Source organism: Fulvia fulva, chromosome 10 (assembly GCF_020509005.1).
Source record: "Fulvia fulva chromosome 10, complete sequence".
Taxonomy (NCBI): domain Eukaryota; kingdom Fungi; phylum Ascomycota; class Dothideomycetes; order Mycosphaerellales; family Mycosphaerellaceae; genus Fulvia; species Fulvia fulva.
This window is the reverse complement of record NC_063021.1, coordinates 2,764,934-2,787,271: the sequence shown is the minus strand read 5'-3', so window position 1 is coordinate 2,787,271 and position 22,338 is coordinate 2,764,934. Positions and strand designations below refer to the sequence as shown.

Here is a 22,338-nt window from a genome sequence, read left to right as displayed (position 1 = left end):
CCCCTGCATCCTAACGAATAGATACAACTCTCGATCGGCGAGCATGGATCAACACCTCACTCAACGCCATGTCGCCTCGTTCACATGCTGTATACCATGATCTGTAGCCTTCAATAGCCGTGGTCATGCGTGGATGGGCAGATCCGCACAAGCCACCAACTAAGGCAAAAACTCGCATGATCTTCCTCGTGATCGTCGCCATACATAGACCTCAATTCAAACCCCCTTCGACCACCACAAAACCCAAACACAGACTTTGACGAGCACCACCCGAGTGAGAACTTTACATTACCACAACCATGAAGTCCTGCATCAAGTTCATCGTGCTCGCTCTCAACGCAGCCACCTACACCACCGCGTCACCGGTCCAGGTAAGTAGCCTCACCATACCATGAGCCATGTATTTAACCCTCACAGACCACCTCCTCCTCCACCACAACCATCACCAAACGCGACACCACCTGCTTCGACTGCGGCGAAGGCCTCGACAGAATCACCATGAACGGCCTCGTCTCCAAGTATTGCAAGAACCACGCATCTGGAAACCCCTCTTTCCAGTGAGACAACCACACTCAATCTCTTCTACCCTCACTAACACTTCACTCTCCAGGTACATCTACGACGACATCTTCTACGTCACCAACGGCCGTATCGCTCAAGTCTCCTTCGGCGTCCGCGCCACTGGAGCCAGTGGTTGTCCGGAGGATATCGACATGAGTCCGGAGGAGTGTACCCGGGGCTTTCGACAGATTGCAGATGGCTGTAATGAGAATGAGAACGTCAAGCAGGGTGGGGTGTACCATGAGACCTGTGTCGAGTGGGACATTAACCCGAATTTGAAGGGCATCGGAGAGTCGAGCTGTGGCGGCGACACGATCTGGCCGATCTTAGGAGATCACTAGGGTCATGAATGTCTAGAGGATGAGTCAGTGGACGTGCTATGCAACACACTTCTGCTGGATCTGGCTGGCCAGATGAACAGCCTATAAATATGAGCGGAAGTTGAGTTGTTTCCATATCTTACCCTACTAAGCAGCATTCTTCCTCCAATGTGGTGTAATGGTTTAGCATTTGCGGCTCTCATATCATAAATATGTCGAGGTCCTGCAAGATCAGGGTACGCACCGATCTCTGATGCCTCATCCAAACAGCCTTACTGATTGTTCCCCTCAGGTTCGATTCCCTGCATTGGAACAAATCGCGTGTGGGCGACGTTCTTTTTTGTCGTTGTCCGATACGCAGCGTTTCGGAAGCACTGAGCGTGGTACGGGTCTATTGGCGACGAGATTGATATGAATCTTAGATCTCCATCGATGTCTTGCTTGCAGTCACCGCTTTCCACTGGCTTCATTTCCGTGTAACAAGGGAAGTATTGACAGCGACAGTGTGTCATGCCTAATCTCGATAGACTGAGAGTCTCGCTATGAGCTTAGACCTCCAGTATGGTCTCGAGAGTTCATGCCCTGCGAGCCGTATCCCTTTATGTCGGCTGTGGAACAGTGATCGCCAGCGTGTGGTGACCATTTTGAAGTTCTGTGGGCTCTGCTGACAGAGGGATTGGACCATGTGAATAACCAATGCTCTTGCCCCGTTCCTTGGTTCAACATTGAAGCCATCGTTGTAGCACAGATAGTACGACCGTCCTGATGGGTCGCAAGACTGGAACGAAGTGTAGTCTCCAACCGGGGTGGGGTAGCTCCCTCCCCTGATGTCAGCCGGACATAAGCAGGACAAACCACCAATGCCTCACCTCTGACCTCGACTTCACCTCCACCTCCTAGATATCCTTGTGGAACACAAACATCCCCTATATTCCCCAACCATGTCTTCACCCCCCTACTTCCTCCACGACCACTCAGTCTCCTCCTACGCGCAAAAAATCCGCATGGCCCTCCGCCTCAAATCCCTCCCCTTCACCTCCAAAACCCCACCCAACCTCGGCTCAGGCGAAGCAAACGAAGCCTTCTTCAAAGCGAACCCACGCATGGAAGTGCCCGCCCTCATCGACGGGGACTTTGCGATTTTCGATTCCACTGCGATCTTGATGTACCTCGAAGACAAGCATCCCGAGCTGCCGTTACTGCCAAAGGACCCCAAAGTTAGAGCGGAAGCGCGCATGATCGAGGAAGTCTGCGATACGCATTATGAAGCTATTAATTGGTCCGTCGGGGAGGTAAAGTGGTGCCAACGTGCCACGGGTCCTGAAGCTGAGCGGCTCCTCGCTGCTGCGGAGGAACAGACTGCGCAGTTGCAGGAATGGTTATCCGCGAAGTTGGGTTCGAAGGAGTACTTCAATGGTTCCTCCCCAGGCTATGCCGACATCGCCGTTGCGCCTATCTTGAATCGTAGCGTTCACTACGGGTATGGTCCGAAGGAAGGGAGTCCATTGCAGCTGTGGCACGCTAAGATCAGTGAGGTGCCGGCGATCAAGGAGACGTTCGCGGAAATGACGGCAGGGGCGAAACAGATGGCGAGCGGGGGGTCGAGTACGTTTGCGAAGGGCAGTGGGAGGAAGAGGGAGTACAGGGATCATAGACTTGAGTGGATGGTGAAGAATGGGGCGATTGGAATTGTGCAGAAAGGACTTGAGGAGGAGACTGTGAGGTTTGGTTGGCCGCATCCGAAGGCGTAGTGTACATATGCTTTGTACGTTGCGCGATTTAGGCACCTAGTCGAAGCCTGCAAAGTCATCATGACCGCCATTGGGAAGGACGTCGAGGGTATCGCTGGAAGTTTCGCCGTCGAGGACTTTTCGGGGAATGTCGAAGAGAGCCACGCAGTTCGTGGCGTCTTTCATTTCGCGCCAGCGGCCGAGACGTGGTTCTTTGCCGACTGCCGCGACGACGACCACGCCGTCCTTGGCTCGCTCGCCTCGATCGGCAATTGCAAGGTCGTTGATGATGCCGTTGATGCGACTGTGCTTCTCGCTGCCGTCGATCATGGCATTGAGCGCATCGTTGGAGAGTGCTGCGGAATCGAGTTCTTCCTGTCTGAGTAGCTCTTCCACTGACAGATCTGTCGATCCTATGCGTCCCACTGCTTCGATGCGTCGCTTGTCGGTGCTGATCTTCCACACTCGTAAATATCCGTCCCAGCTGCCGCTGACGAACGTGTCAGAGTAAGGTATTGCTCGTAATGCCGTGATCCATCTAGGTTGTGGCTTGGTCCGCGCTTCTTCTGGTGGGTCGACTTCCGCGCTGACTTCTTCCAGTGGTAGAGGCGGGTCCATGCCATGTGCGAGAGCATACACATGCACTGCTTTCTTCTTGTTGATGTTCCAGAGTGATATGGAGCCGTTATCAGACCCTGTGACGAATGTCTCATTGTCGATGCAAGCCACTCGATCTGTAGAACCTTCATGGGGTGGCTCTTCTTCCGCCATATCGATACCGCTGTCGTTCGACTTCGCATATCGATCCCTTTTGGGCGCTCCACCTCCGCGAAAGACTAGTTGGCTCTCTTCGACGATCTTCCAAAACCTTGCAGTCCTGTCTCTTGCGCCAACAGTCACACATGTCTCAGTCGCCAATGCACTAACATCCACCACTCCGTCTTGGTGTCCAAACAGCGTCTCGACATAGGATAACTCATCCAGAGAATACGTGTTGATCGTCCGGTCTTTACTCGCGCTGTACAGCTGGTTGGTGCCTCTTCGGAACGAAAGACCGATGATAGCGTCTCTGTGGCCTCTCTGGCCAGGCGATGGGAACACTCTCAGAGGTTTCAAAGTGGCAGCATCCCAGACTATCAGCTTCTTGTCGGCTCCTCCTGTCGCCACAAACTTGCCATCCTGCGAAGCTGCGACGCATAGTATCGCCATGGTGTGGTGTTCCGCATCCGTGCTATTTGTGTTTTTGCCAAACTTCGTCGAAGCCAATACTTTCTGAGGTTTCCTGCTGGGCACTTCTCCAAACTTGTTCAGCGATCTGTCTGATGAAGGGAGACGCCACTTGACCAGCACCGCATCTTTGCCAACTGTGTATGCATGCTCTCCAGATATTGCCACGCCTGTAACAGTTTTCTGATGATGCCTGGCCTGTCCTCTTTCTGCCTTGCTCCAGTCGAACTCCTGTGCAATCCATCGGTACAGCTTCCCTCGGGTCTCTGCTGTATCCTCCTTCAGCCGATCGCCCATGCGCCGCCGCAGATTCTCCTCGTCGACATCTTTCGCATCGAATCCCACTTCCTCCTCCACTTCCTTTCGCGTGTTCTTGAGGTACTGCTCCGCCAGTCGTATTCGCTTGTCATTGGGGTCCTCATGAAAGAACTCTTCCTCGTCGTCGGAGCTTTCCACTTCTACGTCGCCTCCACGAACTGGGCCTTCATCGTCGGACACATCGCTGCCAGAAATGGATTCGTCGCGAGTCGCCCTGGCCTTCGGTGCACTTTTGCCCTTCGCACGTGGAGCAGAATCATCTTGCGCCCGCTTCCGCTTTTTCTGCGAGGCCGGTAGGGTGAAGAAGGACGACATGGCCGGTGGATGCTAACTCGTGTGCCGCGGGAGCAAATGTGAATGAAAAAGTTCAAGCTCGCCGAACGGAGCTCGGTCCGCTGTTCCGAACTTAGACCCGCTGTGGCGCAGAATAGAAATGCTCTTTGGAAACATCCAATCGAAACAAACCCTGACATGAACATCAACACTCCCTTATTTGCCATCATCATGCTCTACGTCCAGCTCAGGCAACATTGACGAGCTGGATTTGATCAGGAATCTGGAGACACCATGGCGATCAAGCCCGTGAAGTGGCGTTCAACTTCAACAAGAGCGCTCCGGAACGCATGAAGGCATATGCCCACGGGTTAACATGGGCCGGCAGCAGTACCTGAACAGGCTGGCGTTTGGACGTTCTGCCTTTGAAGATCCCGAGCCCGTGATCGAGGCTGAACAACGGCCACAGGAAGATGGAGACGACGGGGAGTACAGACAGCAATATGACTCCAAAGGCCGACCTGTCAACCCAGCCGTAGACGCCATCGACGCCGAGCTACGAAAAGCACAAAACGAAGTTCTGGAACTCGTCGGTGTGGTAGAGCGGAAAGACCAGTCTGATCGTGCGACCGAAGTCCGGAATCGTGCCTCGAGAGAACAGCGGCAAGCTCTACTCTTTGCCGAGAACGACAATGGCGAAGTCCTTGAGTACACGCTATCACCCATCAGCTTCTTCTCACATCTATGGGCAGAGTCCATCCTTCAGCGTGTACACGTAGGCTTCTACGATACCTCGCGCTCAATGTGGGATATCATCGCCAGCGAATGTCGCGCTGTACGGACTGCGAGTGGCAACCAGAGACTTGCCATGATTCTACCTGGCCTTGGCGATACTATCGCTCATCTGTGCGTGAGAATGCCTCTGATCCTGGCTGCTGAGCAGATTGTCGGACGGCTACAGACATACTTCTCAAGGCGCTGCAAAAGTCGCAAGTCCAGAGAACGCATGTACACAGCTCTGATTATCGGCTTTCAGACCTTTCTAGCTGCTATCGACATAGCCTTGCTGCCTATGGAGTTCCACTGCAGCGCTCAACGACTAGGTCTGGCACCGCAGCTGCCACTCATCCCACCCCTCAAAGCTTTCCTGCCATGGCACCGAGACTCTTTCCATCGATTCGGCTGGCTGCCTTTACTGGGCCTAACCTCTCCCGTGGGCCTGCTTCTCTTCCACAAAGCCCTCCACTACGACGCAGACGAGGAGAAAATCCCAATCTGCAGCCTCTTCACCTCCTTCCGCTACCCAACAATCGCAGAACACCCAACATCCTCCCAACTAACACCACTCGAACGTCCCGCCCTCCGCGAAGACCCCCTAGGCTGGCTCCTGCATCAAACATGGTCAGCTCGAACGTCCCTCATGCAACGGAGCGGCTGGAACGTCGTGAAGATGTCCACAAGACCCCGCGACGACGAGTTCGAGAACAACACAACGCTCCACTGGGACTACGATGACATCGATACCAAACCACCGCCAGTGCATCGCTCCACGGCGTTGGCGCATCTCCCAGCGCAGTACCTGGCATCGATAATCGACTGCTTCTTCATTCGACTGCTGACGCTGCCGTTCGAGTCTTTCATGCTGCGGTCAATAGCACAGTCTTTCATGTCCTCATCAACCACGACCAAGACAGCACAAGGCATCAGCGCAGCAGCGTACTTGTACACCCCTCTCGGCGGTGGTCCTTTCGGTGCACTCTTTCGCTCGCCCCTCTCAGCATCGTCCTGGACTTCAGCAGGGTTCTACCTCAGTAGACTCGGACTCGCCATTGCGCTGACGACCTCAATCGACGCAATCATCTTCTTCGGTGTCTACAAAGCCACAAAATACGTCGGAAGGAAATACTTCCAATGGGGTCGTGGCGAGACTGGGCTGGGAAGTCATCAAACACGCCGGGAAAGACTTCTATCACAAGGCAGTAATGCATCCGCTTCGTGACTATAGTATCTACATAACCTTGCATGCATACCAAGGCGTATCGCATTTCCTCTCGCTCCCAGTCCATACCTTCTCTAACTAGCATACAATCCCAACCCAAAACCCAAAAAATTTGACACACACACGCTAGGACGCACCACATCACAACCGACCGTACTCACTTGAAAACCTCAACCGTCGGACTCGGAGGCAGCTCTCCACCATTCCACTCCTAGTCAGAATCCATTGGCTTATCCTCAAGTGTAACCCTCATCATGAAATCCGGCTTCTAATCGAAATCCATCGGTTTGTCCTCAAGCTGTACGCCTTTACTCTGTTCCTGCTCGGGCTCTGCGCTGTCGTGCTTGTTGACTAGGCTCTGTCTCTGCAAACCACCAGTGCCTCTCCGACCATAGGCCGTGCGACGGGTGAAGCTGTCGGTTTTGGTCGGTGTGGAGTCGGTGGGTGTGGCTTCTGATGACGAGTCGACTTCGTCTTGGTTTGTGATGCGGTATTTGGAGGTTGGTGGTTTGATGCCTGGGACGGAGGCTTCGGAGGTCGGACGGGAACTGCTGGTGATGTTGGAGTTCGAGTCTGTGCTATTTGCGTAGTAGTGATTGTGGTTCGCGAAGTCTCCTGCGGCATTGATGGAGGCAGAGATTCTTGGCGCTGGGCCGGACGCGCGCTTTGCCTCATCAATAGAGGATCGTGCCTTTGGGGTGTGATCATCGGTAAGGTCCGATGGGGGAGGTTGGTGGAAGCCATTGGTCCTATCAGTAGTGTCTCTTGTGGTCGACGACGGCGGAGCTCTGCCTCCTAGAGGGCTTTGCGGTACGCTAAGGCTGTCACGGTGGCTCGAGGTGCTTGACTGTGTTGGCGATGTGACACGTCTCTCCGATGTTTGAGCCGCAGTCGTGCTCACAGGAAATCTAGTCTCTGGTCCACGGCTGCGATCTCGTCTATGAGCTGGAACGGCTGGAACGGCTGGAACGGCTGGAACGGGACCTCTTGTTGAAGACTCTGATGAGGGGCTTGCGGCACGGCTTCGGGTACCTCCAGCGTGAGCCTGACCATGTTGTGCAGCAGCAATAGCGCGCTGTCGTTCTTCCATGTGTTCCTTGCGCCTCGACTCATCTGTACTGATGGCACGAGCTTGCCTCGTAGAGCCAGAGTTCGTATGCGTTAGACTGGACTGCCGCTTAAGCTCGCCAAATATCGCATCCTTATGCTGAAAGAGGTCCTTGAGCAGCCGTACATTGTACTTCTCATTCATGCTGAGGCCAGTTTCCTGCTTCGGTCGCATGATGCACGGCGCCATCGTCGCAGCTAGCTTTGCGACATACTCGTCGTCCGCGCTGGCCAATTCAATGAGTCTGGTGAAGTGTGTGGTCAAAGCATCCAAGGTGGCGATGTTTGCAAGACGGAGCTGTCCAAGAGTCGACTGGATGACTTGAATCCGGGCGCTTTCCGATGCCGATTGAGAAGTGGTTGTGTAGACAGTCTTGATGATCTCGTATACATGCGAGCTCACGAGGCTGTCGGGCAGCTCCAGCAGGTACAGCTTGAGTACGGATGCCACAATGGGCACCTCGTACTTTTCAAGCAACGCCTGCTCCACGCGTTTGCCGGTATTGATCTGGTTTCGAAGATGGTGTGTTGCGCCGAGCGGAACGTCTACAAGCCAGACATTGCGTCTCGCTTCGTCGCCCTCCAGATCCGGGTAGTGCGAGTCCATAAATGTCAAGATTGTGGTAATGATCAGGGGCACGCGTTTCCTGTCGGTCCGTGCTCGCGCCTCAATGTCGACACCGAACGTCTGCTCGTCATTCGTGTTGTAGTAGTTCTCGTAGACCGTGACCTTTGGTAGGAAGCTGCCAGTCTTGTAGTTCTCCAGTGTGTACCGCAGGTCACTCAGTGGCTGGACGGTTTCCTGGAAGAGCATCATGTTGTCAACGGTTGACTGCAAGGAAGGTATCACGTTGCTGACAGCGCCGCTGAAGTCGAGAATGACACTCTTGATCGCCTTCAGACGGTCAAGTTCACAACGTTCCATGAACTTCATGTGATCAATCATGGCCTCCTCCAAGCTGCAGCGCATTCCGTCAAGTTTCTTCACTGCAGCTTTGTATCTTTCGTCCGCTTCCCGCGCTTCCCTTCGCAGTCTCTCGGCTGGGGTCTCGTTGGGATGTGCGTTATTCAGTGGATTCCAGCCTCCGAGGTACTCCGACACCTTGTCTCCTATGACAGGAGTGCCTGATACTGAGCTGTCCGAGCTTTGCGACATGATTGTTGAGGTGCGGTTCAGTAGCCCTGGTCGCTTCTCTGGTATGCCTGTAAGCTGGAACACCTTTGGTCGCCACTGGTACTGCATCTTGCTACTGTTGGCAAAGTTACTGCCAACATTTCCGATCAACCTCAGGAAGCCGTTGTTAACAAGGTCCTGTCCAATCTGCTCTGCGTATGCAACGCTGTTTGCCTGCAGGTGGTTTTGAATATAGTCCACTATCTCGGCACCAGTCGTCACATTCTGATAAGTACCTATGATAGGCACCTTGTACTCCCCAAGCCGAATGTTGTCCAGTACGTGCGTCAGGATCTTCTTGAGCTGGTCGGGCATGTATGTCTTGTCACCAATCTCGACAGGCTCGGGTTCTGGCTCTTCCTCTTCGACCTTGATGCTGGGCACTGTCTGTGGAGCATTCTTAGGAGAGCCTGTAGCAGCCGCAGCACCTGGGTCTTGAAAGGCCAGCTTCTCTTCTTCGTCCAGATCTTCAACCCTCCGACATTTGTTGTAGTATGCACTGCGATACTGTCGCACTGTTTCTGCCTGTCGGTCATGTGCCTTTATGCGTCCCTGGAGATCATCCTGACTGTTCTGTACCCTCGCTGCATGCTGATCACACCAGCGGCCGAACGGATTCACGACAAGCTCGCGAATATTGGATGCAATCTTTCGGTGGTTTCCCGCCGCCTGTGTCATCTCAGAGCGCACTCCCTCGTATGCCTTCTTGACGCTCGCTCCGTCGTCCCTCTGAAAGCCTCCGTCTATCCTGTTTGTGGCTGTTTCAATGTCTCCGAGCTTCTGCCCATACAGATCCTCCGCATCTGCGCGCATGCGCGCAATGGTAAGTATCTGGTCATTCTCTTGCACGCCTTGTTGCAGCTTTCCAAAGAGTACTCCAAGACCTGCGAACTGTCAGTCTGCCTGGCGCCTCGCTTGCGGATGTCAGTGCCTACCAGCTGCATAGTCCGGCGACCAGAAAGTGCTCGAGAAGGAACTCATAGCTGCCAATGTAGTCCAAGTGTACCAGCTCTATGTGCGCCTGCGCTGCTGGTATGGCCAATTGGTGTACAGGAATGCGCAGTTTCCGGGCATGAACGAATGTCGCGGAGCCGTGGTTCGCGCCGGCCTTCGTTTCGTGGTTCAGACGGTCCGCACACTATACGGTAGCCGTGTACCTCGTCTGTCGTGGGGGAGGGTCCAAGTGTTGCTCTGGTAGAGGCAAGAAAGAAGGCAATGCAAGAACATACGATCAGGGAGGTGTCGTTTGGGCACGAGGACAAGGAAGTTCGTCGTGTTCAGGGTTTCAGCCCCAAAGGTCCATCAATTTGTAGTTGGAGACGTCCTGGAACATCAAACAAGATCAAGAGGAGCGCTCCAATGCATGTAATCGAAGTGGAGGTGATTATTATGTGTGTGTCTGTTTGTGGAAGCAAGTCCTGACCAAAGACTCCTGCCATACCTCCTACCTCATGCACAGCAATGCCATGTGCTTCAAGCCTCAAGCCTTCCCAGCAATGTGGCTTGAACGGCAAGGATTGCAGGATACATGTATGTTGCACGTGAAGGATGACGTGGTGCCATGTCACTGCCTTGAATGTTAGGCATCAACGGAATGGTGCCTGCCATATCAAACACCTTGATAAACATCCCATTTCCGAACACATGTGAATCAACGTCAGCCATCGAGGTCAATCATGGCACCAGCCAAGTCGAGCATGGCCATCAAGGCTGAACCTGCGAGACCTGCGAGCACGAGCGACGACAATGTTCAGGGCTCATCGCAACCACAGGATGTTAATGCGACTCTCCAGAAGTTCGCTGAAGGCATGCAGAAGCAGAAGGAAGAGGTAGGACCGGCCACATGATCGACACCCACTGCCTCCGTCTCAACACGGTCGGCACGACTGATTCATCATATCTTAGTCCAGAGCTCGCAGACAGCAGCGCGAGCGAGAGATTGACCAGTTCCGGAAACAACGAATCGACAAGGTACAGAAGAAGATGAAGGAGTGTCGTCAACAGCATCAAGAAGCTCTGTAAGTTGTGCGAGAGCAACCCAAGTCGCGTTGCCGTGGCTGACTGCACAGGCGAGAGTCACGTCGCCCGCAGGTGGACCGCCTCGGTGAGCTGCTGGCAGAGAAACGCGACATTGAGAGCAAACTGCAACAGTGCCACGCCCGCAAGTACCAGGCCTTCGAATCCATGGTCGAGCAGTACCAGTACGCCATCACTGGTCGTCTCGAAAACGAGCTTAAGTCCGAGTGAAGTCGCAGATCGATTGATGCTGTCTCCGCCAAGGTGAAGCATTCGAGGCATTCAGATCTGTCGGCGAGGATGACCGCCGCCTTGCTGTAAGCTATAGAAATCGGTCCGGACACGACCTCGCTACAACTCACGTGGACGGGCACCTCATTCGCAGGTAAGCTTTGTTCAGGTCTCCACCTGCTCGCTCTGAGTAGCCAAAGTTGTTCAAGTGCCAAGCTGATGGCTGAACGCAGGACATTTTGCTCAACACAGATCTCACCATTGTCCATATTGAGAAATGATCAGTGGCCTGTCACCGAGCAAAGAGACTGGTCGATACTTGATCACGCAGCATTCATCACGCAGTCACCAAAGGTGTGCATCTTCATCACATCCCTTTACGGACTGCCATTTCGTACTACCTGCTGCGCCACAGGATTTACGGCGGACTATGTCGTTCACCACTACAAGCTCTCCGCGATTTCGTTGTCGTACGCCGGATTTTAGCGCTGCCGGGAGCCGCAGCGAGTATGAACTCAATTATCGAGGAGCGAATAGATACTACAGTCCTGGGCATAGTTTTTACAACCCCTGTATTTACGCTAATCCCTTCCGGCTATCCATGTCCATCTCAGAAGGTGTTACTACCTTCAATCTTATTATCTACACACTTATATACGCGCTATCTATCGCTACTATACCGAAGGAACGCGTCTTTACCGAATTTGAGAAGGGCGAGATATAGTCTCTTTATAAACACGCCTACTGGCCGATATAGTAGATTATAGACGCCCTTTATACTAATAAAGGCTCTGTCTCTTTAGTAATCTTACGGCTTAAAAGAGTACTACCTTCTATACCGAAGAAGAGAGGCCTACTATCTATAATTAACACCTCTAAGCGTTAGCGACTTATCTATCGAGCCACTACTAATACTAATAGCCGCCCTCTACAATATAAATAGATTACCGCGATAGAGGGTATCTTTAGCGACGTCCGGATAGTAAGAGCTAGGTTTAAGAAGGAGGGCTTCTTACGATATATCGTAATATATAAGCCGTTACTAACTAAGAAATATAAGGAGGTACTACTTCGATAGGTAAGGGCTCATATTAAATAGATAGTAGAATAGTAGGCTTAGGTCCTTTATATTACGGTTTGATTTGTAGGGAACCTATAGCTACTTATTTAGCAAAACGGAGCGCTAAGGGAGACGACAGAGCTACTCTATTTCGGTTCGACCGGTCTAATCGGACTAACTAGAGTACTCGGTAATTAGCCTACTCGGTCTAATTAGTTACGCTAAGATATAGTACTATATAGACGACGCTCCTTAACGAGTATATAGGAGCTTCGTACTTAACTTAATCTTCTATACTACCTATATAGTTATAACCTTTACCTTCTTAAAGACAATATAGATTTTACGTTAGAAGTGTAGGAAGTTATTATACGGGCTTATATAGGGTGTTTCAAAAGTAGGTTGTGTATTATATATATCTATCTAGAATAGACAAGTATTGCTCTTAAAGAGGCTATAGGTAACTAATTAGTTACCTAATTCTTAGTATACGTAGCCTCAAGTTTTAATAATAGGATGTTATCTATATATACGCTCGGATCGCGACACACCCCCTTAGCTCGTACGCTAGAGTAAATAAGCTAATTCCTATATAATCGCGTGCACCCTATTATAACTACCCCCCCTACCTATAGTAGTAACGTTAGGCCCTCGGTATTGCTACTACTATAGTAAGGGTAAGTTAGCTATTTCAAGTGAAGTGAGCTAAGGTGAGTAAGGTGAGCTTTGTACCCCTTCCCTTATTCCTTACTTTCACTACTGCTATTGTTACCTATATAATAAAGTATAGAACGTATAACTATTACCGGTAAGATAGCTTAGGTAATAGTCCCGTTACACGGACTTTTACTTAAGTATATAATCATCTTACCTACCGGTAAACATTAGAGGTCCTAAGTTTATTCTAGGGGTAGCCTTAGTCCTATCGTATGCTTAAATATATATTGTCGTCCGCTTAACTTATTAAATTGTCCGATAATTACTCTATACTAAGTTATTTCGCTCTAGCGAATAGTAAGAGAGCTCGCTCTGCCCCTAGGGAGTATAAGATACTAGTTAGTAGCGTAATGTACTAGGCTGTCTACGATAGAGCTTATACTATATAAGGTGTAATAGGGCTCTAATAGGTAACACCGGAGTAACGGTATCGGAAAGTTAAAACGGCACCTTCGGGGTGCCTTGCTTTCTATACTTTTAAAGGGTATATAAGGTGCGAAAGTAGCGGATAATATAGTAATAAGGTGGTAGTGTTGTTACTAGTAGCAAGTTAGAGGCGTTTCTCGCGTTCTGATTAGACGCGCTACTTTTGTCGGCCGCGTACGCTACTACTAGTAATAGGGGTGTTTCTCCCCCTTACGCTGTTAGCTAATAGGAGTCCGAGAAACACCTATTAATAATAGTACTAGGGCCGTACCGGTGAATAGTAGATACTTTACCCTAGCTTCGTTATCGTCTATAGTATTAGTAGCTACTAGTGGCCGTATTTTGCGCCTACTAGCGCTTCTAGAGAGGTGTCCGTAAAGATAAAGCCGTTCGGTGTTCGTTTCGAGATAAGGTAAGGCCGCTACTACGGGCTTCTTAGGCGTCTATTAGCCCGTTACCTCCTAATACGGCTATAGAGGGTACTAAGGTACGTAGGTCTACGCCTTCCTTAGCTATATTAAGTAGCTTAACGAAGTGCTTATACTTCTATAGTAGAAGTAGCTTAGTCAGCCCGTCTATAGGCATGTCGTTAGTACTAAGATACTTAATCTTAATGTCTCCGCGCTAGTCTTACTATCGGAGCTAGTAGTAGTAGATATTAACGTAGCGTAGCTTCGTATTAAGCTTTTGCCCTTATTAGTTAATAAGGCGGATAGTCTACGTGTTGTCGTAGTATAAGTAGGTACGCTAATTGAACTAAAGGTATATCTTAGCAAAGACTCGTTCCTACTATATAAGCTCTAAGGCGGCTTACGAAAGCCCGAGTAGCTTAGCCTCTATTAAGGACTTAGTAATAGTGATTTGTTTAGATGCCTTATAATCTACTAGTCTACTAAACAGTATAAAGACCTAGCTATTTAAGCTAGTCCTGTCATTATTTATGCCGTAGGACGCGTCCGATACTCTAAAGAACTCGTAGTTACTACCGAGGTGCTCTAGTTAGCTATAAAGGCTAGTGATATGTTTGCTAGCGCTATATATAAGGCAGAGGTTCTTAGTCTCTAGGAGATAGCGTAAGTACTGATCTATAAGCTTAAGGTGTGTCTCAGTTAGCTTAGTTAGATACTATAATAGTATAGATAAGGAAAAGGCGATATTAGGCCGCGTATATATAGCGGCGAAGTTAAGGGATCCTATACGTTATTAGTACGTAAGGATAGCGATAGAGGTAGGTTAATGACCCTCTAGAACGGTCTAATTAAGGTGTTAATCTACTAGTACTATCGTTTTGCGTACATTCGTAGATATACTAAATTTAGCGGCTAGCTTCTTAATATAGTCTTCTTAAGAGAGCTATAGTAAGCGCTTGTTTCTGTCGCGCGTAACCTTAATTCCTAGGAACTAGGAGAGATTACCGAGCTCGTATATCTCGTACTTAGTAAGTAGCCGCTACTTAATATTAGTAGTATAGGCCTTATACTTATAGTAGTAGAGTATAACTAGGTCGTTAACGTAAAAGAAGAACATAACCTCATTATTATAGTAGATACATTCGGAGTCCGATAGGGGTACTAGTCTAAGGGAGGCTAGCGTCTCGGTTAGGGAGTTGTCCTATAATAAAGGGGACTCCTTTAGACCGTAGAGGGCCTTAACTAGCTTAAGGGCGTGTCTATAGGATGGCCTATCGATTCTAGGAGGTGGTTATAGATATATAGTATATAGTAGGTCCGAGTTTAGGAAGGAGTTAATAATATCGAATTGTTCGGCTTCTAGGTCGAAGCTCGCGGCTATAGTATAGTAGAGGCGGAATATACTTACTAGTAGTATAGCGGCGTATATATCTAAGTATGTTCCTTACAAATCGCCTCTTACGTATAGCCTAGCCTTAAAGCTCTTTAGTATACCGTACTCGTCTAGTTTATATTTATATACCTACTTTAGCGGTAGTAGTAGCTAAAGTCCCTCCTCTTACTAAGCATCCTAATCCTTCTCTTCCTTTATGACCTATCTGAATGTGCCTATTACTAGGGCTTTGGCAAACTCCTTAGCTATAGCTTCGATCTACTATTAGGAGAAGCGGTGTTTTATAGCGGCTCGGTAGTTAGAAGGTTCGGGCGGAAGGTTATCGCGGTATATAGAGGTAGTAGTATTAATAAGCCTTAGAGGGCTATTGCCTCTTTGTATAGGGCTTCGATCGCTCTTGTCGCGATAGGCGCGTATTCTAGGTCGTATACCGGACATCTAGCCGATAATTATATTAGCGACTATAATCTAGTATAGTATATAGTAGAAGTAGGCCTTTCGTAGGCGCTTTCTATTCTCTATAACTATATAGTTAGACTCCTCTAGTGTGTAGAGCTCTGGCTCTAGGGGGAAGAGTAGTATATTAGACGCGTTATATATTAACGCGTCTTCTAGTAGTATAAATATAAATAGATATAGCTCGCGATTAGGGTCCGTATCACCTATAATCTCCTTACGGTCTTCTACGGTAAGGGTATCTATTATCTGCTACTATAGGGTGTCGTAGTAGTTAGTAGTGTTATATACTAACTACTATATATTGTCTTAAGTCACGTGATCTGTTACGTGCTCGATTTGCCGGTCTTTTTAGTTATATATTACTAACTCGCGGTATTACGGCTAGTATAGTTCTTGCCTAAGGAGCTTTTAGTAGGCGTCTCGAGGTTGTAAGGTATACGGCTACTAAGCCTATTCTTCTACCCCCTCGGCCTATACTATATCTTACTCGTAATAAGCGATATATAGGTCGTAGTATTATTTAGGCTCTTTAGCCGGTTCCCCTATTACAATGTTCTCGATAGGGGTCGTATACCCTACTATTAGGCATAATAGGTTATAGAACGTGGTCTTATCGAAGAGGACGTCCTTAACTCGTATAACCCTATCTTTTAATAGGTCCTACACGCGGTAGATATTAGTAGAGTCGTATCCTATAAGGTAGCCTATAAGCGCTCTCTCTTAGAGTTTCTCGCTCTTACTAGGCTAATCTAGTCTATAGATAAACACGTATATAAGGGAGCTATATACTACTATATAACCTACGTTCGGAATTCGTCTTATTACTAATTCGAATAGGGTCTTCTAGCCCTTTGACTAGATAGGGGATCGCTAGAGGATATATACCGCTACTATAGTATATTCTAGCTAAAGCTTTTCCGGTAATCGTACGTAGATACGAATAGTTCTACTTATAGTAATGATTAGAGCTCTAGCTCTTTCTACTAGGTCCTACGTAGGCCCGTATTCCGCGGTTACGTACTATTCAATCTTGTTATTATTAATAACTAAGCGAAACTCCTTCCTAATAGCGGGCTCGTTATCGCTATAGAAGTATACGAACCTACTATTAAACAGGTATAGTATATATATATACGGAAGTCAGGATACGTAATAGGGAAGGAGGAAGGACTAATATAGTATACGAAGGTATATAGGAGAATAGTGTTTAGTACTAAAGGTATCTCTACTATCGGTATAGAGACTACGTCTCTTATATCTATATAGAGGGATATTACTCTAGCCCTAGTTCTGTTTTACTACGCCTTATCGGTTTTACCTATATCTTATCCTACGACGGTAGTTCCTCCGATAGTCTCGTACTAACTAGCTAAGTAACTTTAGGTCCTCTAAGTCGCTCCTACTATTTATACGGTGTCTCGGTAGTATTACCGTACTATTGTCTCGACTAGCTTAGTGTATACTAAGTTAGTCTTAGTACCGTACGATATGCCTACTAACCTATATTCGTAATACTCCTACTTAGGTCGTAAGGTAAGGAACGATTATTCCTACTATACTAGCTATAGCTATCGTACGAAGGTCTAGAACTAGGGACCGGCTAGCGGTTTAGTCAAACTATCTACTACTATCTCCTTAGTATAGTAGTACTCTACTTTGATCTTCCTCTACTACTAAAGGTGCCTAATATAGTTATAGGCAACATTAATATACTTAGATCTTTCGTAGATATAGGCGTCCTTAACTAAGGTTAGAGCCGCCTAGTTATCCCCTATAAGGCGCACTAGTCTTAGTTCGTCGACGGTACTCTTATTGGCTAGGACTGTTAGTTAGAAAGAGTAGTCTCCTACTAGCCCCGGGTAGTTCATCTCTCGGAGAATAGCCGTTAGGAACTAGGATTGTTTCGCGGCGGCGTTTATCGCTATAAACTCTACCTCTATAGTAGAGGTTACTATAGACTTTTGCGTCTTACTTATCTAGGATATAGGCGTACCGTATACTAGCTAGACATGTCCTGGAATTAAGACCCTATCTACTCGATCTATCGCGTAGTCGGAGTCTAAGTATCCGGTTAGGGTACCGCTACTACGTCTAAACATTAACCCTAGGTCGGAGAACGACCTTAGGTATCTCGAGACCTTCTTTAGTACTTTTATATACCGCTTTATTAGATCCGCGACATATGTACTAGTTCTCCCGAGTAGGAAGGCTAGGTCCGGTCTCGTTATAGTTATTAGCTATATCTAGGTCCTATTATTGCTCTAGTAGTTATCCTTACTACATCTCTCGTCGTTCGGGGCTATAGGACGGAGATTATCGTAACTATCTATTAGCGAGAGTGTAGGGCTTGCCTTTTCTTTTGCTATATCTATTTTAGTAAGGGCCTTACGGATATAATAGCCCTAGTCGAGTTTTAGGGTACCGTTACGCCTATCGCGAGTAATCTTTAGTCCTAGCAGTTTCTCCGGTTCCCTAAGATCCTTAATCTTAAAGTGTTACGCGAACTGCTTCTTAAACTATTAGATATCGGCTAACCTTAGTACTATAATAGGTATGTCGTCTATATAGATAAGTAGTATAATGTCTCTCTTAGTATAAGTTAGGAGATATAGGTCTACCTCGGACTAGTAGAATCCTATTTTGACTAACGTAGCAATATAGAGCTTGTTCTAGTCTCTAGCTACCTACTTTAGGCCGTAGAGACTCCGGAGTACCTTAAGGACCGTGTTCGGTAGGGTTTCGACTACTAGTAGGGGTTTTATATAGATGTCTTCGGCTAGGTAGCTTTAGGTAAACGTATTGTTAACGTCGACCTAGTACATCTCGAGATCCCGCTCGTAAACTACTACTATAAAGACCCTTAGGGTGTTATAGCGTACTATAGGTACAAATGTCTCTTCGGAGTTAACGCCGAATTTCTATAAAAACCCTCTTACGACAAGTCTTGCCTTGAACTTTTCGATTGCTCCGCTAATAAGTCTCTTTACGTTAAAGACCTACTTAGAGGTAACTAAATTCGCCCCCCTTAGAGCGATAGCCGTTTCCTAGGTGTTATTACTTAATAACGAGAGTAGCTCGGTATCGATAGCGCCCTTCTATAAGTAGCCCTATTTAGGATCACCTACCGTAGCCTTATATATCTTCGGGATAGGTACTTCCTATTAGTAGGCGATACCGGGTCCGAATGTAGTAAAGGCGTATTCTTAGACTTCGTCGAACAGTTCCTCTACCGTAGCTATAAATATACGTTCGTCGGTATTAGTAAGTCTATTGTTCACCTATAGTAGTTAGTAGAACAAAGCTATTATAGCTTTGTAGTACTTAGCCTTATAGTCCTAGTCCTAGCCGTAGTTATCGTTAGGATCCCTAGTCCTTTTCCTCTAGACGATTAGTTCCGGTAGCTCCGGAGTTTTCTCGATCTTCTTATAGTCCGCGATATTATCTAGTCTACCGGGAAGTAAGATATAGAGCGGTCTTAAGACAGTTAGTCCTTTGTCCTTAGCCGTAGCGGGTTCGGTCTCTATATAGGGAGCGGGGATTAGCTAGGTCGGTTCTTCTATAGAGGACTCGGCTACTTTAGTAGTAGGAAGTTAGGGTATTATACTACCCGAGGATCGTAAGATTGCTATCGGGGCATCCGCTAGTCGCTAAACTAGTAGTGGTCGCGAGACCGCCGGTAGTCGACCGACTAGCCTTCGTTCGGGTGCCCTACTAGGTTAGTTCGTAAAGGAGATACCTAAGTCTAGATCTTCCCCCTTCTCGTTTTCGAACTAATCTACTTGGCTATACTGTATAATAGCTCGTATATCTAGCTCCTAGAACAACTATTACTTAGTCGATTGACCGTATCTAACGAAAATAACTTCCTTACCTCGGCTTATTAACTTATCTTATCGTAGCCCTTTTAGATATAATTTCGGTTCTACGTAAACTACTACCCTATAACCCTATACTCTTAGGTAATCTACCGTCGGTACTTTACTAGTAAATACTTCTTCCGGCGAAAGTTAGATACCGTTAAGTAACGGTCCGTTCGGTAGTAGGTTCCGTATAACCGCCTATACCTCTAGCGCTTTAGGCTAGAATTCTACCGGTATCCCTAATTCCTCTAGTATTACGCGGATCGCGTTCTCCGATACCTAGATTGACCTTTCTACCACTCCGTTTTGTATAGAGTTATAAGTATCCGTCGTATCGTATTAAATTCCCGATTCTTTCTCCTATTCTTTTAGAACTATTAGTAGGTTAGGTATATTATTACTCCGTACTACTCTTACGTAGCATTTCGATACCTTCTCTATAGTTAGCCGCTATTATCGTAGTGCTTATAGTACGTCGGATTTGTTCTTAAGCGGGATCACCTACTTCTTTCTTAAGAAGTTATCTACGATCTCTAGCTAGTATTTAAAACCTAGCCTAGATGTCGTAATTTCGAAGGGTCCGTAGATGTCGATAGATATAAGCGCAAGTCTTTCGTTCTTTTATTCTACGACAGCGCCTTTAAACTTCCGTATATTTGCGATAGAGTATACCTTATAGTTATACTCGTCCGGGATAGGAATCGGGTCCTTCTTATTACTTACCCTATAGACGTTCCGGAGCAATCCTTTACCTAGGTATACGAATCTTCTATACTAAAGCTCCTACTAATCCTCGGTAGTTACCGCGGCTAGAGCTTCCTCGTATAGCATCTCCGGGGGTCTATTATCTACCTAGTTTAGAGAGTCGGATATCGAAGATACTACCGGTACCCCCCCTCGTAGTTCTGTTCGTACGATAGGCTTTCCGCTCTTATACTTAAGTATAAAGCTTAGAGGTTCGACATCGAATTGCTTACTAAACTACCTCTATAAAACTAGATCAACTCCGAGATTAGGAATAAATAAGACTTTCTCTAGAGCAATTTATTTCCCCGTTAGGCCTCCTATAGCTACTATTCCTTTATAGAATATATCTAGGTACCCCCTACCGACTTTGATTACTTTCCTTCTCGCTAGTTTCCTAAGCGATCTGAATAGAGACTTATTATTAGTTATATATAAGGAGGCATAGGAGTCTAGTAACTATTCGGAGGCGGGAAACTTGCCTTTTACTTCGGTAGTAGAATAGGCGACTTCGTCGTCGTATATTTTCTCGGCATCGCTTTCTCGTAAGGTATAGGCTCTTATCGCCTTTGCCTTTATCTTATTATCGGATTAGCTTCTCCTATCCTTCCGCTATTTCCTAGACTTCTTAAGGGCGTTTTAGGCCTTCTCTAGATCCCGGACTAGCTCTTCGTAGGACTTATTCTCCGGTTACTTCTAGTTATTCTTCTTTTTAATAAACTCCTTTACGGAATCTAGTTCCGGGTACGATATAACTAGGTAGTTACTATCGTAGATAAAGTAGCCGCTCTTGCCCCCTTACCTCTAGGAGTATAGAGCGGTCTCGCCCTTAGTCTCTTAGATCCGTAATTCGTAGGATTTAAGTAAGATTATAGCGGATTCCTAGCCTAGGTTTAGCTAGGCTAGGATAGTGTCCCTAGTACTAGCGTAGACGTCCGGGAGGCTACTTAGTAGGTACTTAAACCTCCGGATAGGGTCCTTATAGTAGGTCTCTTTACTATCTGTTTCGGCAATCTATATAGATAGGTTACCTAGATATATCTACCCTTATCTAATTGTCTAATTGTCCGGTAGCTTAAATAATACTAGCTATTCTATAAGCGCTACTACTTATGCTTTATAGACCTTACTATACTTCTTCTATAGAAGTTTCTAGATCTCTTTCGTATCTCGTATATCTAAGATTTCTTAGTTATCCTCCTCGGACAAATATACTAAGATAGTATATCTCGCTATACCGTTCGCCTTCGAAGTGATCTTAGGCGTAACGGATTCTAGGAGATCAGCCGACGAGTCGTCGATAACCTAGAATACCTCCCGGCCTTCGAGATAGTCTCGTAGTATAACGAACTAGCGCTTCTAGTTCTTATAAGTAAGGGTAGGGCCGACCTTCCGGGGGCTCTCGTAACTCGTTAAGTCTTCTATAGCGAAGGAGACGAGGTACCTATTACTATTATAGGCGATAGTAAATTCTACTAAGTCTATAGCTATATAGCCGTATAGGGTTATTACCCTAATAGGCTAAGACCGATTATATACCTTATAAGCTTTACTAAGCCTATATACTCTATATTATATAGTGAGGGGTACGCTTAGACTATTGTTAATAATTACCCCCTTAACTCTAAGCGGTAACTACTTAATACGTTTAGCGCTAATATAACTAAAGATTTGATACTACTAGCGGCTAGAGAGCTTTCGGTGTTTAATAGGGATCCTACTAGACGTAGCTATACCTTTAGTGCCCCTAGTACTATTTATAACTACGAGAACGTTACGGTTACTATCCTCTTAAGTAGTTAGAGATACTACGCTATTAGTAGGTTTATCGCCGATGTTTATACCCCTACTAATAGTGCTAATAAAGTACGCGTTACGTATCTCTTTAGTGACCTTCGGTAGTACTAGGCCCCCCTTTATAGGCTATTAGTAAATAATAGGTAACTTAGGTAGTATAACTACCTTAAAGAAAGGGATTGTACTAGTAGGGCGGTATAGGTCTATCAATTTAGTGTCGTTATACTATATTAAATTGCTACGTCCGTACTACTAGAGTCCGGCTCTTGCTATATATATAAGAGATAACGTTTATATAAAAGCCTAGGTAGCAAGCGATATCTAGTAAGGTGAATGAATAGCCCCTAATTAATATAGATAGATAGATAGATAGATTTGTCATTCCCCTATTCTAGGACCCTATCCGGCCTATATAGATATATATCTATTATTATATATAAAGGGAAACCCAAATAGGTAAAAACCCTTCCCGCCCCCGACTACTTCTTATCTATATTAGCTTTCCCTCTGAACGTG

General features: G+C 47.2%; 6 protein-coding genes across 6 annotated transcripts; 4 read left to right on the top strand and 2 right to left on the bottom strand.

The window, feature by feature from the left end:
* Window positions 1-299: 299 nt before the first annotated feature.
* On the top strand, window positions 300-902 carry CLAFUR5_12169 (uncharacterized protein; the record flags this gene model as incomplete). Its single annotated transcript, XM_047911317.1, has 3 exons — window positions 300-371; window positions 418-557; window positions 611-902. The coding sequence occupies 3 exons, from the start codon at window positions 300-302 to the stop codon at window positions 900-902; spliced, it is 504 nt and encodes a 167-aa protein (XP_047767584.1).
* A 920-nt stretch (window positions 903-1,822) lies between these two features.
* On the top strand, window positions 1,823-2,632 carry CLAFUR5_12168 (Glutathione S-transferase 2; the record flags this gene model as incomplete). The annotated part of the gene is made up of 1 exon (XM_047911316.1): window positions 1,823-2,632. The coding sequence occupies one exon, from the start codon at window positions 1,823-1,825 to the stop codon at window positions 2,630-2,632; it is 810 nt and encodes a 269-aa protein (XP_047767583.1).
* A 36-nt stretch (window positions 2,633-2,668) lies between these two features.
* Window positions 2,669-4,471, bottom strand: CLAFUR5_12167 (uncharacterized protein; the record flags this gene model as incomplete). The annotated part of the gene is made up of 1 exon (XM_047911315.1): window positions 2,669-4,471. One exon carries the CDS (start codon window positions 4,469-4,471, stop codon window positions 2,669-2,671), a length of 1,803 nt encoding a protein of 600 aa, XP_047767323.1.
* A 334-nt stretch (window positions 4,472-4,805) lies between these two features.
* On the top strand, window positions 4,806-6,428 carry CLAFUR5_12166 (uncharacterized protein; the record flags this gene model as incomplete). Its single annotated transcript, XM_047911314.1, has 1 exon — window positions 4,806-6,428. One exon carries the CDS (start codon window positions 4,806-4,808, stop codon window positions 6,426-6,428), a length of 1,623 nt encoding a protein of 540 aa, XP_047767580.1.
* A 268-nt stretch (window positions 6,429-6,696) lies between these two features.
* On the bottom strand, window positions 6,697-9,690 carry CLAFUR5_12165 (Rho-GTPase-activating protein 8; the record flags this gene model as incomplete). The annotated part of the gene is made up of 2 exons (XM_047911313.1): window positions 6,697-9,593; window positions 9,645-9,690. 2 exons carry the CDS (start codon window positions 9,688-9,690, stop codon window positions 6,697-6,699), a joined length of 2,943 nt encoding a protein of 980 aa, XP_047767582.1.
* A 695-nt stretch (window positions 9,691-10,385) lies between these two features.
* CLAFUR5_12164 (uncharacterized protein) lies at window positions 10,386-10,956 on the top strand (the record flags this gene model as incomplete). The annotated part of the gene is made up of 3 exons (XM_047911312.1): window positions 10,386-10,538; window positions 10,615-10,727; window positions 10,779-10,956. 3 exons carry the CDS (start codon window positions 10,386-10,388, stop codon window positions 10,954-10,956), a joined length of 444 nt encoding a protein of 147 aa, XP_047767581.1.
* Between the last annotated feature and the right edge of the window lie 11,382 nt (window positions 10,957-22,338).